The 19,847-nt window shown below is 31.5% G+C and overlaps 1 protein-coding gene across 2 annotated transcripts in view; it reads left to right on the forward strand.

Moving 5' to 3' along the window:
• Ncam2 (neural cell adhesion molecule 2) overlaps positions 1-19,847 on the forward strand; it is a 571,884-nt gene that overhangs the window by 520,701 nt on the left and 31,336 nt on the right. The window contains exons 15-16 of one of the 2 annotated variants that reach the window (XM_008832734.1): positions 3,851-4,031; positions 9,409-9,651. In XM_008832734.1, the coding sequence (XP_008830956.1) occupies positions 3,851-4,031; positions 9,409-9,515 (288 nt within the window). In that variant the 3' untranslated portion in view covers positions 9,516-9,651. Of the gene's footprint in view, positions 1-3,850; positions 4,032-9,408; positions 9,652-19,847 lie in introns of those variants that run through there. The other variant, XM_008832733.2, reaches the window with a different exon arrangement.

Raw genomic sequence — 19,847 nt, forward strand, 5'->3', positions numbered from 1 at the left:
TTCTATGCATGAGCTAACTTAAATTATACACTCTAGAAATTAGAGGAATTGATATATCTTCTCATTTTATAATTATTCATTTTTATTTAGCATTATGTTGGCTATATTCTATGATGTCTTAAAAAGCAAGTAGAAGTGGTACATTATTATTATTATTATTAATTAGTATTATTATTAATTGGAGCATCGAGGAGCTCTGCAGTAACACAGAAAATATCCCTCCTTTCTCCTCCATGCACAGAAATGGCTGTTAGGATGAAAATCACCATTAAAGACATGTCCTTAATTGAGGTATGGTCTGCTATTTTCTGCCACAAAGGATTAAATAATAGAAGAACTGCCCAGGCAAAATATCACATTTCTATTTTTTTCTTTTTAGATCTGTCCTTCACCATTTAATTGGCATATTAATAATAGTCCTATTCAGCAAATCATCTCATTAAGCTACCTAGGGGAACATTTTGCCACTAGTTATCTTAAATCATTCCCTGGGCACTTAGGTTCTGCCAATTAGGCACTCTACAAATGCATAATTGAGATTTTCATGCCTAAGGGAGTATTTGGTAACACCTACTTTATTTTTTTTCTATTCCCTAGGAATAGTAATTAAGGGATTAAAATACCTCCTTGTCTAAAGTTGAATGAAAAGTAAAATTGATTTATATAGGAAAAATATTATCTTTCCTTTTGGTTTCTTATACTATCAGTCTAAAGTGGCAGGATTTTAATTTATTGCATTAAGTGCTTGAGCAATTAAGAGTTAAATGATTGTTAATTCAGAAGATAATATTATCTCAAGTGCTTGATTCCCAGAAACAGAAAGTTGGAAAATTAGACATCATACCTAAAGTGCTCAAAGTCCTATAAATTATGTACTTTGGGGATTGTTGGAGGCTTACACAAACGACTTCTAGTCTGAAGAGTTGCCTTTATCCTGGAATAATATAGATGTCACTTGTTGAGTTATTCTAAATTTCCACACATAGCTTGACTCAGATACAAGTTAAAATTCTATACTATAGCCTCACAAATTATACCAAATTCTTCATAGTTACTTAAAATGACCCAAATTATAGTAGTCATGTCACAGGCACAGAAGCACTTAAGTCTCCACAGGCGTGTGTGGCCTTTGTTTATATATAACGCTCAATAAATATGAATGTATTTGAAACTATTCAAGATTTATTTTACATCTCCTAGTAATTCTGTTATAATCCAGTACTGTGACAATTTGCTTCAGTTGTGGAACAGAGAGGAAAGGGTTACTTTGACATCTAGCTTCACAGGCTTCACTCAGTTGATGGTTAGTCAGTTCTGCTGATTTTCAGCCTGTGGTGAAGCAGAGTAGAGGGATGGAAAGTACTTGGTGGAGCAAAGCTGCTCACGTACTGACAGCCTGAAAGCAGAGAGAAGCAAGAAGGACATGGGGTCCCAGGGCAGCTTTCAAATGAACACCCCAAAGATCTAACTTCTTCCTAATAGTCTGAACCTTTCAATGTTCCACAGTCTCCCTAAACTACTACAGGCTGAGCACAAGAATTTACTTCATGGGTCTTTGGGGAATATCCAAGATTCAGTCTATACCATGTATCTTTATGAGATTTAAAATCATCAGTTTATTTTTTTATGTAAAACTCTCTAAAAAATCATCCTTTATCAGGATTTTAATTAATCAAACTGGAAAAATGAAAATAAAAATGGCACTGTAGTTTGTTGTTTCCAGGAAAGGTGGCATTATTTCCATGGGAGATGTTCCTGATCTTTGGAATCCATCAAAGCCTTTTCAAGCCATCACCACATACTCCTGTTCTTAAAAGTCTCATAACATTTCTCTTGTTGGATTGTGACCTTTACTAAGAAAGAATTCTATGTTTTAGTCACCATCATGTTTAAGTTTCTGGACTCCAAGAAAAACTAAATAAACAGTGATGACTGGGTAATTTAAGAAAAAAATTGTTAGCTGGGTATGTTAGTGCATGCTTTTAATCCCTGTACTTGGGAGGCAGAGGCAGGCGGATCTCTATGAGACCAAGGCCAGCCTGTTATCCATAGTGACTTCCAAGCCAGATTGGGCTACAGGGAGACCCTGTCTTAAGAAGGCACATATCAACAGAGAGGGAGCGGGGGGGTGGGGGGGTGGTGTTGCAGCCTTCTTATGTATTTCAAAGCATACCTAAAGATCGCTTAGATATAACTATTCCTTTCAGTTTTGGAGTCTATTTCATCAATTTTTCATATTTTGGAAAAGGCCGTTTGGGCAAGTACGTCTGTTTCCAAGCTTCAGAAGTAAAGCAAGCATCTTTGTATTTATTTGAGAATTAGGATTCCTTAAAAACAAAGCTACATTGCCAGTATTTAAATATTTAATTTCTAAATAACAACAGACTAGAGCTGGAGAGATGCCTTAGCACTTAAGAGCACTGATTCCTCTTGCAGAAGACCCAGGTTCAATTCCCAGTTCCCACATGGCGGCTATGAACCGTCCTTAACTCCAGCTCCATGGTAATCCGACGCCCTCTTCTGACCTCCGAGGCATTGCACGACACGGGTGCACATACCTACATGCAAGCAATACACTCATACACATAAAATAAAAATAATGAGAGATTGGGGATTTAGCTCAGTGGTAGAGCACTTGCCTAGCAAGTGCAAGGCCCTGGGTTCGGTCCTCAGCTCCGAAAAAATACAAACAAACAAATAAATAAATAAATAAATAAATAAATAAATAAATAGTAAATAAAGTATTTAAAAAAGAAAGAAAGAAAGGGTAAAAAAAAGTCTTTAAAAAGTAACAGCACACTAGAAAGAGACAATAATGAAAGTCTCATTTTACCAATAATGCTTATCTGTTTTATTCTCAGGAATACTCATTTTTGAAGTGACAAGTGAAAATGACCTTGTGATAATTCACAATTTAATTTCAATGAGTGATTTTATGATTATTCATAAACTGATTATTATTCTCTGCAGAAACAAGCGTTCTGAAATTTTGGTCACACATAATATAATATTGGACTGAAATGGGAACTTAAAGCAAGACAGTCTGTAGATTGTTATCAGTAGTCTGCAGTTTATTTATGCTTATGTTCTGATAAAGTAATTAGGAATTTCAGTGATAGATTATTACAAGATGTGCATTTCCAGAAAAGAAAAGTAGTTGTTTTAAAAATAGCTTAACACCCACAGGTGCACCTTTAACTCCAGTTACAATGTATCTGATGCCTTCTTCCAGAATGTTTGGGCACTGCACTCATTAGTGCATATCTCAGAAGCACTCACATTGAAGCATAATTGCAAATAACTAAACCTAAATTTTTTAAAAGATACTTTTAAAATCAAAAAAGAAGAGAAGAGAAAAGCAAAAGAAAAGTAGGGTAGAATAATCCAATTTTTATGTACTCTATTTTCCTTGATTTTTTAATATTTTTCATAAAATAAAGGTAGTGAAAAAATACTACGAATAATATAATTCAGTACATAATTTGCAGCCTTTACTTCAGACAGTTCTCCCACTTCAAAATTTGTTAATAATTTTCTTTTTCAGTTATTTCAAAGGTACGTCTTTTTGTTTTTAAACTAACAATCAAAAAGTGACCATATACAAAGCTTATATATGTCAAATAAAGAGTAAATTTAAATGGGTTAAATTAAACTACCAAAAGATCAAAGATTTGCAAAGCCATTAATCCTCGAGTAATGTAGACATTCCCTTTTCTGTAGACGAATAGTAAAAACAATACTGAAGACATGAAATTAACAACCCTGTCTAAAGAAAACTAATAAAATCATTCACTGCATTCCAAGAAAAAATGAGTTTATTTACCAATTATACTTTTATCTCTTTTAACAGAAAGACAAAGAAGACCAATGGCTAGAGAAGAAGGTTCAGGGGAATAAAGACCACATTATCTTGGAGCATCTGCAGTGGACAATGGGGTATGAAGTGCAAATTACAGCTGCAAATAGACTGGGATATTCTGAGCCCACAGTTTATGAGTTCAGCATGCCCCCAAAGCCCAACATTATAAAAGGTAAGCAAGACAATACCCTTTCTAATTATAATACTCAATCATCTTTTAATCTCTTTGACTTGTTTTCCTAATAAGAGAAAATGGTATTATTTACAATGAAATGCCATTTCTGGGCTCTAATCATGATTATTATGGCAGGTCTTCATGAAGGTTTGCCAGTTCCCCTTGGCATGAGATATTGGTTATTTTGTAAAAACTGCTTTGACAGCTTTAGCAATGGAAATGAGGTGAGACCTTGAACATGGGAAAGGATGGAAGTTAAAACATTTTATGAAAACCCATATGAAAATTTTCTGTTGAGATCAGAATAAACCTTTACAAAAGACAACTTCCTTATGAAACACTGGGAGCAAGTGTGTCAGTTCTGGTTAGGCTTGTCCACACTTGGTGGCAAACCCATCCATGCCTGACCAATGAGGTTCATTTTAGAACCAAAATCAGTGATGCAGAAGCAGCTTAAAATACAGTTACATAAAGCACTGGAGCTGCAGTTTCAGTAAGAGTCGAGTGTCAGGTTACTTTTATTTTTTTTTTTTATCACAAACCAATTGATTCAAGTATTATTATTAATTTGTTCATTAATATCTGTGTGAATGCATATTATGGTTATCTATATATAAATGTGTGCATTAGAGAAAGACCAGAGTACAATATTAATGCATAAAACCCCAACTTACTACAATCTTATCACTATTACTACTAGTACATAATATTTTTGAATATAGAAAAAAACTTCAATCAAATTTTATTATGTAACCTTTCAATTCAAAGTGATATTAATGTGACTTATTATTTTTATACACCAATTTCTAAAATTGAAAGCTTAATATAATTAATCATTTGAATAAGCAATACTGCTGCAGGTTGTAAATTTTGAAATGAATCATGCCTGTGACTGTTTGCTGCTAATATTAATTCATAAGTGCTACAGTAGATACAAGGACATAGCTACCTGAAGTTCTAGTGTCCTACAGCAGCATGGTAGGGGAGTGGCAGCTCATACTTACTACGTATTTTATAAAAACTGGAAAAAAAGTTTAAATTTCTGAGCAGAAAAAAACTTGATAAATCTTTGAAATGATGATACTAATTACCATGAATTCATCCCTGAACATATATGTGTCTATATTTATTACATTGGTTAAGTAACACTATGGCACACTTATCTTATTTTTTTTCCTTTGAGTTTTAAAAAGTTGTGAGTTGATAGTGCAATGAAAAGACAGAAATAATATGTGGTAATATATGATTTAGTTTCAAACTGCCTCTGAAATAATTAAAATTCACTCAAATATCTGTAATGGAATCATCAAAGTTGTGCTTTGTGACAAGTACAGTGGATTCATCTGAGGAAAGAATAGAATCTGTCCCTGAACATAGACTCTTAAGAAATGAGTAGGGAAATCAGACATTCAACACCATTCAGAATCACCTGTGATTGATTACAATGATTACACATGCCATGTAGCCATACAAGCATGTGGCAAGGTACTCCAATTTATGAGTAGAATTAGGATGGGAAATGTTTCCATTATATGGGATTTTCCAGAGATGTTTGAGTTAATAAACTTTTAGGGAATGTGTTACATGGACAAAGTCACTGCCACAAAGAAGTGCTTATTTTCTGTACGAAGTAGAAAACATATGTCGTTGGAAGAGCTGGAAGATTTGGACACATTTCACTGAACAGAATACTAGAGAGGGAGCTGTGACTAAATATTCAGTGGCTTCTAAAATTCATGTAAATAACATAATCTTAAAAGACTTAAAAATAAGTTAAAAAAAGTTTAAAGAGGTCAATTGCACGTATAATTATTGCAAAATTTTTGTTCATATGAGTAAATGAAAACTATGATAGAACATGTCTCGTTGTGGAAAAGCAAAAGAAAAGGAAGAAAAAGAATAAGCTTTAGCTATCTAAGGTTTAGACCCACATAGCCTTTCTTCTACACTGCATTTGTAGAGAAAGACAACTTTACTTTCATCTTGACATGTTTACTCAAGACAAAGAATTTGGTAGTAAGAACAATTCTGTTTAGAGAATTAGTACCATATGATTTGATATTTGTTAACTTTGAAATGTCAAATCATTGTCTAGCTATGCTAGTTAGAGAAAAGATACTCATGTCTTGTAAATCTTATACAAGGATACTGTGAGATTTAACAGGAGAATGGATTCCTAGGCCTGGTGAGAATAAAATCTACCCAACCAATATGTAGACTTTATGAGACGGGGTTCTGTTTGTGATAGTCTAGAAATTTCCATAGCATTAGATGTAAGTTGCATAGCATAAATGTTAAAGGGGTAATTCTCCTGTTACAGAAGAGTGAGATCACCAACTAAACATGAAGGTACTATACTAAGGAAGAAGGAATCACCTGTCCCCATCTTCCTATTACAAAAGAATAAGGTCTTGTAGAGTTACTGGAGAAACACAAATGAATATTTGATCTTGGAATTTCACTCAGGGTCTTAAGTGATAAAGAAAAGGAACCAAGTATGAAATGCTGCTAAGAGGAAAAGAATGAAAAGACACAGTAAAAGGTGTTGCATGCAGTTTTGCCAAGGTGCTTCATAAAGAAACTAGCTAGAGACAAGTTAAGAATATCATATATGGTTAGGAGAGTTAGCTCCTTTATTTAAAATGGTTATAGGAAGCTTTTCTGTCAAGATGAGTACAGGGAATGAAATTCAGCACGAGGAAGGCATTTAACATGGAGAAGAGAGGACTGTTTTCCATCTGATGTAGCATACCAAGGAGTCCTAGGAAAGGACATACACAACTATGTAGTAAAGCTGTCTAAGACAGCTTTAGTAAAGACAGCTTTGCCACATAGAAGGCAGGAGATAATTTCTTCCTCTCAGCTGTACAGTGAGTAGAAAGCCAATGCCTTCTAGCAGAAAGGGGTAAAACAAATAGTCATTTCTAATATAGAAATATTGTAAAATATTTTTCACTTTGCTAACTGAATCTACTGATTAAACAAGTCTTGTTGAACCTCATTGAAGGCAAGTCTTTAATAGACTTAAGAACTGTTCAGTATATCTGTGAATATCTTGAGGCAGTTCTCCAAGTTGTCATAATAAGTAAATTGGGATCTTTAAATACTTAGATTTCTAGAGACTTAAATTAAAATTTCTAAAGTACTTAAAATGATTTTCCTAAACTTAATCACAACTCTTACGATTCATTTTTCAAGTTTTAAATTATAATTTTTCAGGCCATATCTGAAATTTTATCTGTAATAAAAGTAAACCCATAGTTTTGTTTAAGATAGAAAAGCTATAGCTGGGTGTGGTGGCACACGCCTTTAATCCCAGCACTCAGGAAGCACAGGCAAGAGGATCTCTGTGAATTCAAAGCCAGCCTGGTCTTCATAGTGAGTTCCAGAACAGCTGGAGCTACAGGGAGACCCTGTCTCAAAAAATCAAAAAAAAAAAAAAAAAAAAAAAAAAAAAAAAGACAGAAAGTTGTAAAGTTTACGTTGATTTAACTTAATTTTTGTATAGCCTAAATTGCAGATTACCTAAATAAATTTAGAGGTAATTTAGTCAAAAGCCCATTACACATACTTAACTTCTTCCAAACAATGATTGGCATCTAGAGTACAATCTTCATGTATACAATAAAGTACTGTTTTGTGATAATCTGCTTATATCACATTTAAGTATAAAGCATTCTTGAAAGTTTCTTTCCTATAAATGTATCTTGGTACAATTCAGTTTCCCTCTAGCTTATGAATTTTGTTTTAAAAACAGTTTTATAATTATGATATACTTGCTTCTAAATAGGGATAAGTTTATTTTGAATATTCAGTTTGTTTGTATCAAAAAAGAACATGAAAAAATCAAACATATTGCCTATTGAGCTACTTATGCAGCATAATTTCACCTTTCTGAAACTTATAAGTAATAAAATTATTGAATATTTGCAGTAATTGATTGTTATAAAATAATTACAGTACTATATGCAATTAAAAGCTAAAAATATGTTTATTTATTAGCCATAAATTTAATAACTAATTCTAAGACTATATTTCTGGATTGAACATAATATAATGTCTTAGAGAATTATCACAGTTAAATATTTTTTGTAAAGTGCTCTAGTGTTCTTTGATCTAATAAGTTATTTTATATTGTTTTATTTTAACCAAGGCATCTATTATTGTTTCTTTTGACCCTTGTTGTTCCTATGAAACAAAGAGTTGTGTAATTTATCTATCCATGTAATTTGGTGGCAAACTATTATGTCAAGATAAATTTAAAAATGTGTGGTACAGTCATCAAACCATGTGGATACATGGAATATAAAATATAAGTTATTCAAATTTGACAAGCTGAAAAAAGAAATGATATGAATCTTTGCTGAAAATGTATTGTTAAAATATTTATCAGTTTAAGTTTTCATGGACTTGTAAAAACTTTGTTTCCAGTGAACTAATAAGTAAGATTATTTGGCAAGCTCCACTCAAATTCAAGGCATCATAATTTGTTCATATGAGGTTAAATTAATAAGATCAGAAAACAGAACAGTCAACTACATGACCAAGGCAAATGTGCTTCTTGTATTTAATTTTGTATTTTAGAATAAGAGATAAATTCTAGGACAATATTGAAATTATAGTTGAAGTAACCAAGAAGAACTTGATTTTTTCTCTTGAGAATTCTTTTGAATAATAGTCTTTTGTTTAGCATATGTTGGAATGTAAGGTTATAAATTATTGTCATGGTAACTAAACTCAAGGTCTTTCAAAAAGTTCAGTGCTGTGTATAGAGTGTGCCAATACGCAAGTGACTGCCAGTTTCTCATTTAGTTATTACTGATATGACTAGGTAACTTTCAGTTCTGTTTGGTGGTAGTTCACATATTTCTAAAACTAGAGTAGTTGTTATTAAATCCATGCTCTAATACATATTTTTAGAATGTTATTATCACATGTTGTGGAATGTGATGTCTTCACTAGGAAGGCACACTGGGAATGTTCTAGCAACAAAGTGGGATGAGTGGTGATTTCTCCCTCATGACCTGTGTGTGACACCATGCAAATGTAAGATGTTTATATTTTAAAAATTAATGACACATTATGGTGAGCACTCTGAAATAGACCTTATTGATGTTGGCCCACCTCTAAAATTTAAATATGGGACAATTATTTTGAGAAAGATATAATACACTGTTTCAATCACTTTGTCTTACATCAGAGTAATGTGTTTCCTAGGTTAATGTCTATGTGTAAATATTGCATTAATTATTTTCTCTTTTTTTTCTTTCCTACTGTTTTTCTTTTCACCTTTGATTTCATATTTACAACTTTATTCCTTTTTAAATTATTTTTACTCCCACTCTATGTTCAAAAACTCATTTCCATCATGCAGAAAATTGCTGTGAAGCGAATAAAGGCAAAAATGGAAGCCAGTCACGGCAGCTGAATGCTGCTGGGTTTTCCTTCATTATAGCCATGAGTCTATCTTGCTTGTTTTAATGATCTATGTCATATGGAATTTCCTTTTATGCCCTGAAAAGTGATAAGTGAAAGAGGAATAACAGGCTAATCTAAAAGTATAATAAAATATTTCTGGAGTACAATTTATGTATGACCATATATTATTTTTCTGTCTTCACCACATTGTAAAATTTTACATGTATAATTTTGCAGAAAAAAAAAAAAAAAAACAGAGGGAGATTCAGTCAGGACTTTTCTGTCCAGTTACTAGTTCAGTAACATCATGCATTACTTTAAAGACCTCTTTATTTTCCAAAGGAGACCTTGTTATATTGTGTTGATTTTACATTGAATTTACAACTTTGCTGCATCTAGTCTTGTTTTCATTTGTTTAGTTTGCAAATATAGCAATATTCATGGCTATACAACATGTGAATCATAATTTGTTCTGTGTGATTGTGAATCACTTCTACTCATTTTTGTTACTGTTAAAAGTTAATTTCCAGTTTTATTGACATTTCCACTATTTTATACTCTCTGCCACTTATATTACACATAAAATTATATGTTACGATGTTCGCTTTGTAGACCTCTTGTTCAGCTTACATGTCTTTTTGGGAATACAATCTCAAACAAAAATAAAAAAGAATAAATGTTCTCTTAAATTTGAAAATCCAGTACATTTTTTTTCATTAAGTGAAGATATCTCTAGCATTGCCTCCGAGTAAATAAACTAATCTGAATATATTTCAAATATTGTACTATTTCAGTGAATTCACATTATGTTTGATCTGATACCAACTGTTATTGTTTTAATGACCTATGTGGTTATTTGTTGCATTTTCTTGACTCTTATTCATCAATTCTTTGTAAGTATCAGAATGAGAAATACATTTTATATAAATATAATTCATATTTTAGCTGCTACTTTCAAGTAAATGAAATTGGATGAGCAAAAAGAGCTAGTATTTTCCAATGTGTGAAAGACTCTCAATTTGAAGAAATGTATAAAGAATTATTTTCATTTCTGCATTTTTCAATTTTTTGAAAATGAGAAAAATGGGTATTTCACTTTGAACTACATCTACATCCTAGCAAGGGATTCTGACTAGTCAGGATATTTAGGAATCAACAGATTCACCTCTCCCTCCTCTCTCTCTCTCTCTCTCTCTCTCTCTCTCTCTCTCTGTCTCTCTCTCAAAACCACATGTCTAAAGTTTTAGACACACATAACATTCCTTACTTGGTAAATCAAGTTATTCTATTTCTGTCTTGGAGAGTCAATCACCAAGAGTAACTGATCTTGTTTCATTAAGTAATCAGTTCTATTTTAATTTGTATTTTTCAACATCTTCCATTTCCAGTGCTGGTTTTGTGCTGGATCTACAATAAATTAACTATGTATTGAAAATGTGACATATATGTCTTTTCCTCTTTGCTGAGACAAGTTTCCAATTCACATATTTTGGAAATCAACCAATAACGTTTTTGCGTTTTCATTTTATAAAAATTAATATAACCTATGTTCATTTCACAATATAACTATTGTGTATTTCTTGATATTTGAAATTAGAGAAGATATGTTCATTATTAAAAGCTAGAAACTTTTGATAAATAATGCAATTTATAATACTAAGTTCAGAAATGCTTTTGGTATATTTTACATCATGATTGAATCATTGCCACAACTTGCAAATATTTCCATTAGATATTATTTTTAATAAGTTATCTTGACTTAGAATAACAAAATATTTTTGGAGAACATGGACTGTATTTTAGTCAGTTGGAGTTTATTGATTTCAAAGTTTCCTATTCCATATTTCAATGACACCAACAGTGTTTCAAAATATATTAAAGGTCAGTTTTACAAAACAACTTGACATAAAATTTTAGAGATTTGAAAAAGAACTTAAAGATAAAATTGCATTTATTTGACTTGATATATTTATGGATCAAGATTTTAATACTGAAATTAATAAACAATTCTATATGAACAAAAGTATATTCTTAGTAGATATTTAATTGCTGTGTGCTTTTATTTTTCCATATTAAATTGAAGCACAAAAATTGGAAATAATGAAAATTCTTCATTTCAAGAGATCTTAGAAATTATGTATTTGTTGATATTTTGAAAACAATATACTTGTTGCTGAGTAATATTTTTATTGATTGATGCCTAGTACTATATGCAAATATAAAACCTAAAAAATTCCTGCTTCGATCTAGATAGTATCAGTCTGCGACTATTGATAACATAAATTGATAAATAAAAATTCATTCATATTTTAAGTATACTACTAGTTTCTCCCAACTGTATTTCACATTATGGGTTTTAAATTTAAAGTCACTAACTAGTTATCTACAAATATGAATGTGTATCTTGAGGTAAGTATAGGATAAAGTATTATATATTAGAAATCTGTCTTATAATGTGTGTATCATGCTCTCAGTGTTTTCCTTTTTATAGATTTTACTCTGTAGTAACTTTTTTATGGGTAAAGGAATGTACTTTTGCATAAGTAAGTTGTCATTAGTATGAAAGATCTAATGAATAACATTTCATACATTTCAGAATATCTCCCTTTTTCTTTTCTTAGCCCTTTCCTAGTTCCACTATATCTACGACTTATCAATTTTAATGGTATCTTCACCTTAATCAAAATTACATTATTATTTATCAGATCATTGCAAGGCCCCAAATACATGTCTATTTCTTCTTCCCTATGAAAATTTTTTGTGTGACAAATTGCTGTTTTCTATTTTTGAACAGTTTCATGGTTTTTGTTTTTTACTCTCCTTACTTTTTCCTGCTTTTCCTAATATAATTAAGTGCTTAAAATGTTTAAGTAAATATAAATATATTTTAAATTGCAACAATATTTTATATTTTTATTAATATCTCTAATTAGATTCAGTTATAGTTATATACAATAAATATGTATCGAAATAATTTCATTTTCAAACAATTTGTAAATATTGAGTCTTACTTTTGAAATTAGGTGTTTAAAAGCATGATATGACTTCACAAGTTATGTCATTGAAGTTAATATGGAATATATCATAATATTGTCAATGTAATGATGCCTCTATATTAGGATTATTTAAGCCGTAACCAAAGTAAGGAAACATCTGTTTTGTAAACACATTTGGATTTGATTATGCAATTCTATAAGACATATTGTGAGTGAAATTTCAACATGTAGTATTGGATCTGAGTGAAAAATTCAGACACATGATAAATGTTTTCACAGTTATGTGCAATACTCACTAAGAAAGAAGATATAATTTTAAAATTATAAATTGTTTGGAATTTCAAGAAGATATTGATGATAACATCAGAATGTGACAATACATTTGGATTTCCTTTTGTAGAACAATATTAAATACTACTTATAATTTCCTTTTGTAGTTAATTTTCTTAGTAAAATAAAATTTAAAATTGTGCTTTTTGGTTATGATGTTAGAAGCAATAAGAAACCTAAATAAGTCAGTTATGGCACTATATAAAACCAGCATTGTTATGCAAAATTTTCTGAGATCATGATACCACTATGTGATTAAATTCAAAGGCACACATATATATGCGGGCACAGTTTAACATCCAGCATTAGGTATTTTATTATGATTGATATTGGTCATGCATAATTCTTTGTAGTTAAACAATCTAAGTCCGATCTAAGTGAACCTTTTCAGTTCAAACTTTTATTCCTTATAATTCTATTCCTTTGCCTCTTTAAATCTATTTTCTTTCACTGTCATCACTTTTCTGTTATCCCTGAAAAAGAACGATATAATTCTATCTCTTTTTATTTTATCTGTTAGTGAAATCTAAGATCATGGCCCTACAGTTGTGGAGAAATATATCATTAAACTTTTAGAAAGCCTAATTGGCATCTCAAATATTCATGTGTCAAACAATTGAATATATTATTATAACGTAAGTAACCTCGAATTGATTATATAAATTTAAGTTAATTTGACGTCTATGTCCCTATCAATTATCTCTTAAATAAAAGTAGGCATCATTTAATCAATAATACTTGACAGATAATTTTACTTTCAAAAGATTTTAGTATTAGAAATTTACTAAAGCAAAAATAATTCTTTTTCATTAGCCTCCTCCCCATAATGATCAATTCTGAGTCTTATTCTAGATTTAAGAGTTAAGTTTAACTTCTTTTCATTTTGATACAAAGTTGTATTAATTTTTCATTTAGTATAAAATAGCAAAAACCTAAATAAACACATAAAGATTGTATTCAGACTTTTTCATCGGTGAGAAAGGCAACATTCATGTAAATCGAGTTTACATGTTCTGAAATAGGATAAAATCATCTCAATGTCATTTTTTTGCAGTACTTTTAGTTTTGTTATATATCTCAGAATATGAATCAGATACAACTTCAGTCATGTAGTAATTCTCTCCATTTATGGCTGTTAACTAATTTCTAAGCTTAAAAATGCATGTTATGAAATGTTATAAATAATATTGAATATTCTATAAAATCAATTTATTAGAACTTGTTAAGCTTGAAAAAACAACATAAAATGTGTATTTGTTTTAAGGTGTGAACTACATCTGATTTTTTTTGGTCATATATTTTGTCTTTGTAGTTATACATTTGTGTACTGATCAAAATTTAATTACCTTTTTGAGCATGAAATACACAAATTTTGATTATATTGTGTCTAGACATATTGAAGACTTTCTTAGTTTGTGTATGTTCAAGGTTAATCCACTGATACTTTATCATTTCATTTTAGGCAAGGCAATGTAACATTATGCATGACAATTGCATTATATTAAGATATATCATCACTTAAAATTATTCTGCATTCAATTTCATTTCATACATGTACTAAGTGCACAATATAAAGAAATCTCACTTTTTTTCTCTAAAAGTAATCTATTAAAATAAACCGCATTAAATAACATCCATAATTCATAAGTATGTTCAAGAATATTTCTTATATTTTATATTGATTTTATGTACAACTATTATGCTTGAAATAACTATTTGGACCATTTAATTGCATCTGTTTTCATCACAGATTATTAAAAATTATGTACATGTTATAAATGTATTGTCTTTTGTATCATCTCTTATTTAAAATCCCAACATAATATCCTGCAGGATGCGTAGTCTTATTGTGTGTCCCATAGTATATTAAATGTCATTTTATTTTCTGTATTTCTATGTCTTCTCCATTGTTGTAATAAAGAAAACTGAGGAAAAGCTTTGTTCTATGTGTTTTCTTTATTACTAATGCAGCCTTTTTGTCCTTGTGTGTTTTTATTTTTAAATTGGTCAAATTCTACATCTCAACTATTGTGTACATAGACAGGAGTTATTAACAAATATATGCTATATATATGAATTCTTTCAATTTTGAAATAACATGTAATCATTAAAATAACCATCCCATATAATAATTTAGAAATAATATTTATCATCTTTCATGTGATACCATACTTAATATTAGTCAGAGGACTAAATAATGAGATAATTTTTAATAAAACATACAGTGTTAATAAGTGTAACAATGTGAGGCTTGCTCAGTGATTTCCACTGCCAATAAAAGTTTACAAATGCAGATGCAAATGTCCAATGCATTTTTCACTATGTACTCTTCACACGTTATGAAAAATTAAAGTGGGACATATCATGAGAATATAATTGTAAATATTCTTTACATCTGTCATATGATACAAAACAAAAATGATGGAATTGAATGCTAATGAAAGGGAACTATGGCTACCATAAAAGCAAGAGCAGCTTCTACTTTGACCACAAAATCTCAGAGGGAACGAGAACTGAAACGGGAACGGGAATGCAAACGGGAATGGGAATGGGGATGGGGATGGGGATGGCTTAGGCAGCATTCTTCATTTTCATTTCATGATATCCTTATGTCATAAGAATATTTCCCCAAAGTCTTGGTGAGAACGATGATGCATAGAAACATGGGTTAATTTGTATTCTAGTTACATTTCAAACTAGTTTATACCATTATTTTATGGATGAAAGTACCATGTTTGATTTCAACTAGTTACTTTGTTTTTATTTATTTATTTATTTGTTTATTTATTTATTTGTTATTTATTTTTGTGTATGAACGTATTACCTGCATGTATTTAACTGCACTCATGTAGTGAAATACCCCCAAAGGTCAGAAAAGGGTGTCAAATTCTCTAGAACTTGAACTATCAGCCACCTTGTGGGTGGTGGGAATCGAACCTGGATCCTCCGCAAGAACAACCAATACTGTTTACCACTGAGCCATCTCTCCAGCCCCTCAATTTGTTTTTTTTTTTTTTAACTATGGAAATCGTTTTATATCTCTAGCACATAGATGAACAGAAAACTGATGCCTTTTCCTTTCACTACTCAAACTAGCACTGAAAGGTGCAGAAGTAGTATAGAAATTAACAAGATAATGTTCCTTTATAAGATTTCTTGGACATAAACATAGCACTCTGAAAGGGCCATCACAATAATTCTGCTATTTGTTTCAATACACTTGCATATGTTTCAAAATGAATATTAACAAGAAAGCATTTTTTCTTTTACTTTTATTTTCTTCTTGAAGCACCTTTAAAAAAGTGATAACATAAAATTGAAATTATCTGCCAACCACTTGAAATAATACAAACACTGCCACAACGACTTAGCATTCATTCATTAGGGCTTGCAGTAACTCTACCTCTTGTGGCCATTTTGAAGAAAATAATATTAACTCTCCTGAGCAAACCTGGGAGGATTATATTCAGATTTTAAGCATGGGCTATTAATTTTGTAACCAGCAAAGAGAGAATCATAAAATCCAAATAGTTAATTCTTGACTATCAAAACAACTTGAGCAGCCAGTGTTCTTTCTTCTGGTTTAAACGACACTAGAGCTGACACAACTATATTTCAGGCCTATCAATTCTGGCAGATTGCCCCATTTGCGGAAAATGACCACAGCAGAGTCCTTTGTTTACATTAAAGTTCTCGCTTGCTATTTTACATTTAATTCGTACAGTGTTTTCTATATCCACGATTATGGTCTCATAGAACAGTGTTATTTCTCAAAATCCATCTGCACTTTGTCTTCTCAATGGGTACACTGAGCCATCTTCCTCTGATCCTTGACAATCACTCTTTATAACAATGTCTTCAAGATTTGCCATTTCCAGACCTCCATTTCCTTAGAATTGTACAGTATGGACCACTCTGGTTTGAAATATTTCATTTATTTATGATTTCTTCGTGTGTTTTCCTTTTTTCATGCAATAGTTCCTGTTAGAGATCAATAATATATTATTCTCAGTTTATAGATTATAACTTGCAATATTCTTTGGATCTAAATTTAGTAAAATAGTTGAATTTAAAATTATTTTTTAAGTGTATGGGTGTTTTGCCTGCATATGTATGTGCAAAATGTGTGTGCAATGCACTGCAGAGACCAGAAAGGATACTGATCTCCTGGAATCAGAGTTACAGAAGGTTATTTTTGCCAGGTGGGTGCTGGGAATCTAGTCAGGGGCCTCTGGAAAACTCACAAGTGTTCTTAACCATGCTGCAGCCCCCATATTGAAATTTAAATGGTACAGTCACTTAAACAATTTCTCCAGTATCTGTATTGATCAGTTCATTCACATCTAGAGATTTTTCTTGCTTCCAGGATCAATAAAAGCCATTATTTTATACTGGGGACAAAAAGCACACCTATCAAATAAGCTTAAGATATAATATTTTTAAAATATGTAGAGAAAATAGTATACATATAAGAATAAAGTTCAAAATAGAAATCTGCATAGAAAATCGTTAGTCATAGATAATTATCTTTTATGGCCTTTGTGTCATTTTAAAAATATTTTTGACAAAATGTTCTTGTATTTAGCAAAATTTGGTATTCAGTGTAGACATCAGAATATTTTGTAGTGAAAGTCCTTCACCAATTCCTAAAATTTCTATTAATTTGAACCATTCATTCCCAAAGAAGTTTTATTTGCTATTTTTGTTGATAGGTGTCCATTAAATTTTTCATAGAAAGATATATTTATATTTTAAATTTGGGAGGAAATAGGTGTGTTTTGCAGGCCAGATCACTCTCAAACATCATCTTCCTTTTGTCTCAGGTTTTGGTATACTTCCCGTAAAAAGACAAAGAAAGGGAGAAGCTGGAAGAGTTTTATTTCAGAATAAATGTGAGAAGGGCTGTCATCATGAAAGGCCAGAGAGCAAACTTCTCCCACAGTCTCAGGTTTATATTTTCTAGGTAAGGGTCTGATGTCCTGTTCGGCCAGATAGAGCTATTTGTTAAACTAGGAAATGAAAATTTTAGTGGTATTAACTTCAAGAAATTGACTTTGGGAAACTGAGACTCTTAGCCACAGGAGAGAGGGGCCTTTTGAGTCAAAATATAATCACGGGTGGGGATGGGCCTGGAATGGGTTGTCTTTCAGGATTGCTCTTGTTCACATTACCAGCAGGAGGGAAGTTATATCTCATTTTCTAAAAACATTTAAATGGTATCGTCTTTGTTATTCTTTTATTTTTCTCAGAAGGGTGTTTTGGAGGTGAAGCATGTTCAGGTGTGTATGTGAATTCCATGACTGTGGCCTGTGGGTTGAAATGTGCTTACAAGCAAATGTGCAAATGTGTGCAAGTGTTTTGGAGGCCTGAGAATGAGGTCATGATTTACATCAATTGATCGACACTTATTCTCAGAGGTAGGGTCTATAGCCGAACTCAGAACTCACTGATTTTTCTACCCTAGCAAGTCAGTTTACCCATAGCTTCCCATTCTGAGTGTTGGGATTGCAGATAGCTACCAAGCCTGTCTAGCATTTTACCTGGATACTCGGGATCTAAATTCCAGTCCTCAGGCTTTAGTGGCAAGAGCTTTAGTCACTGAACCACATCCCCAGGCCTCTGTCATGCTTTCTTGACCACTATACATAAACTTACATGCTTCTCTCAACTATCTGCCTTGATTATTTTATTATGACGCAGTAAGAAAGTAATTAAACATACTCCCTCAATCTTCAGAAGGCATTAGAAGAGGCATCCATTCCACTTTCATTTACTTTATCCTCACAACTGACTTCTAGAATTGTTTAATAACAGTGATAAATAAAAAATGAATATGTTTGTAAACCAATTTATATCTAAGAAAAATATCCCTTTTGTAATATTAGATAGATTTTAAAAAAACATCTAATGGCATTTAATTTTTTTTAAAAAATGTACTATTTTTATGTGTATGAGTGTATTTCTTGCATGTATAAGTGTACCCCTGTAGTGCAATGCCCACGGAGGTCAGAAGAGGGAGTAGAGTCCCATGGAACATGAGTTAGGGATGGTTGTTAGCTGTCCTAGGGGTCCTGAGGATCAAACTCGGGTCCTCTGTAAGAGCAACCAGTGATCTTAACCACTGAGGCATCTCTTCAGCCACATGACAAATGCTAATCCTCCCCTGATATACAAACATTTCTATGGAAATAAAATGCTAGGGGAACAAATAGAGTGATCTAAGGATGGATGTGTGTGTGTGTGTGTGTGTGTGCGTGTGTGTGTATAATTGAAGAATGTACATCTTTATAGTTCCCTTGAAATTACAGTTTCAACATCATCTCTTACTTTCTTTTTCTATCCCTGAGTCATGTATTAATTGGAACAAAAACATATGGTTCATCATTGCTATTGCTGCCTTTTCATCGTTTACTTACTGAAAGAAGTGATTTGGAAGTCCAGTGTGGATGTCCATGCTATAGAGAGCACTTACTCATACATGCAACAGAACTGTTTGATGACAATAAAACTTAGTAGAGAAGAGTAAGTGATGCGACATATAATCTCCATACCCTAAAATGGAGGTTTATAAGAAAATAAATCTCAATGGCAAGTCATAAATCATTTGCATCAATATTGGCTAACTGTACACACATAAATGGAGATATAAAAAATACAAGAACACTGCAGGAAAATGTGCTGAAACATTTCGTGGTGAATTTAATACATAATGCTTAAAGACTGAAAATGTTTAATTCCCAGACTATGTAGCTGCTGTTATTAGTATTGTCAATAAAATTGTTAGAGCATATAAACTGTAATTCTATTTATCAATTTCTAGTTTATCAACTTACAATGTATTTATTATTCTTTATTTATAGGTATATAAAACATCAATAAACATGGTACATAATATTTGAAGAGCAGAAAAATAATTTTGCTAAGATTCAGAAAACTGTCACTCAGAATGGTCAAAAGCTTGCATCAGCTGCTATAAATTCTTGCAAATAAGAACTTTAATGACTGATGATCATCGAGCACTTTAATTTTAAAATACTTTTAAAATATGACATTTCAGAATTCCTCAGAA

This window comes from Nannospalax galili, unplaced genomic scaffold (genome assembly GCF_000622305.1).
Source record: "Nannospalax galili isolate Female #2095 unplaced genomic scaffold, S.galili_v1.0 scaffold256, whole genome shotgun sequence".
In the NCBI taxonomy this organism is placed as follows: Eukaryota; Metazoa; Chordata; class Mammalia; order Rodentia; family Spalacidae; genus Nannospalax; species Nannospalax galili.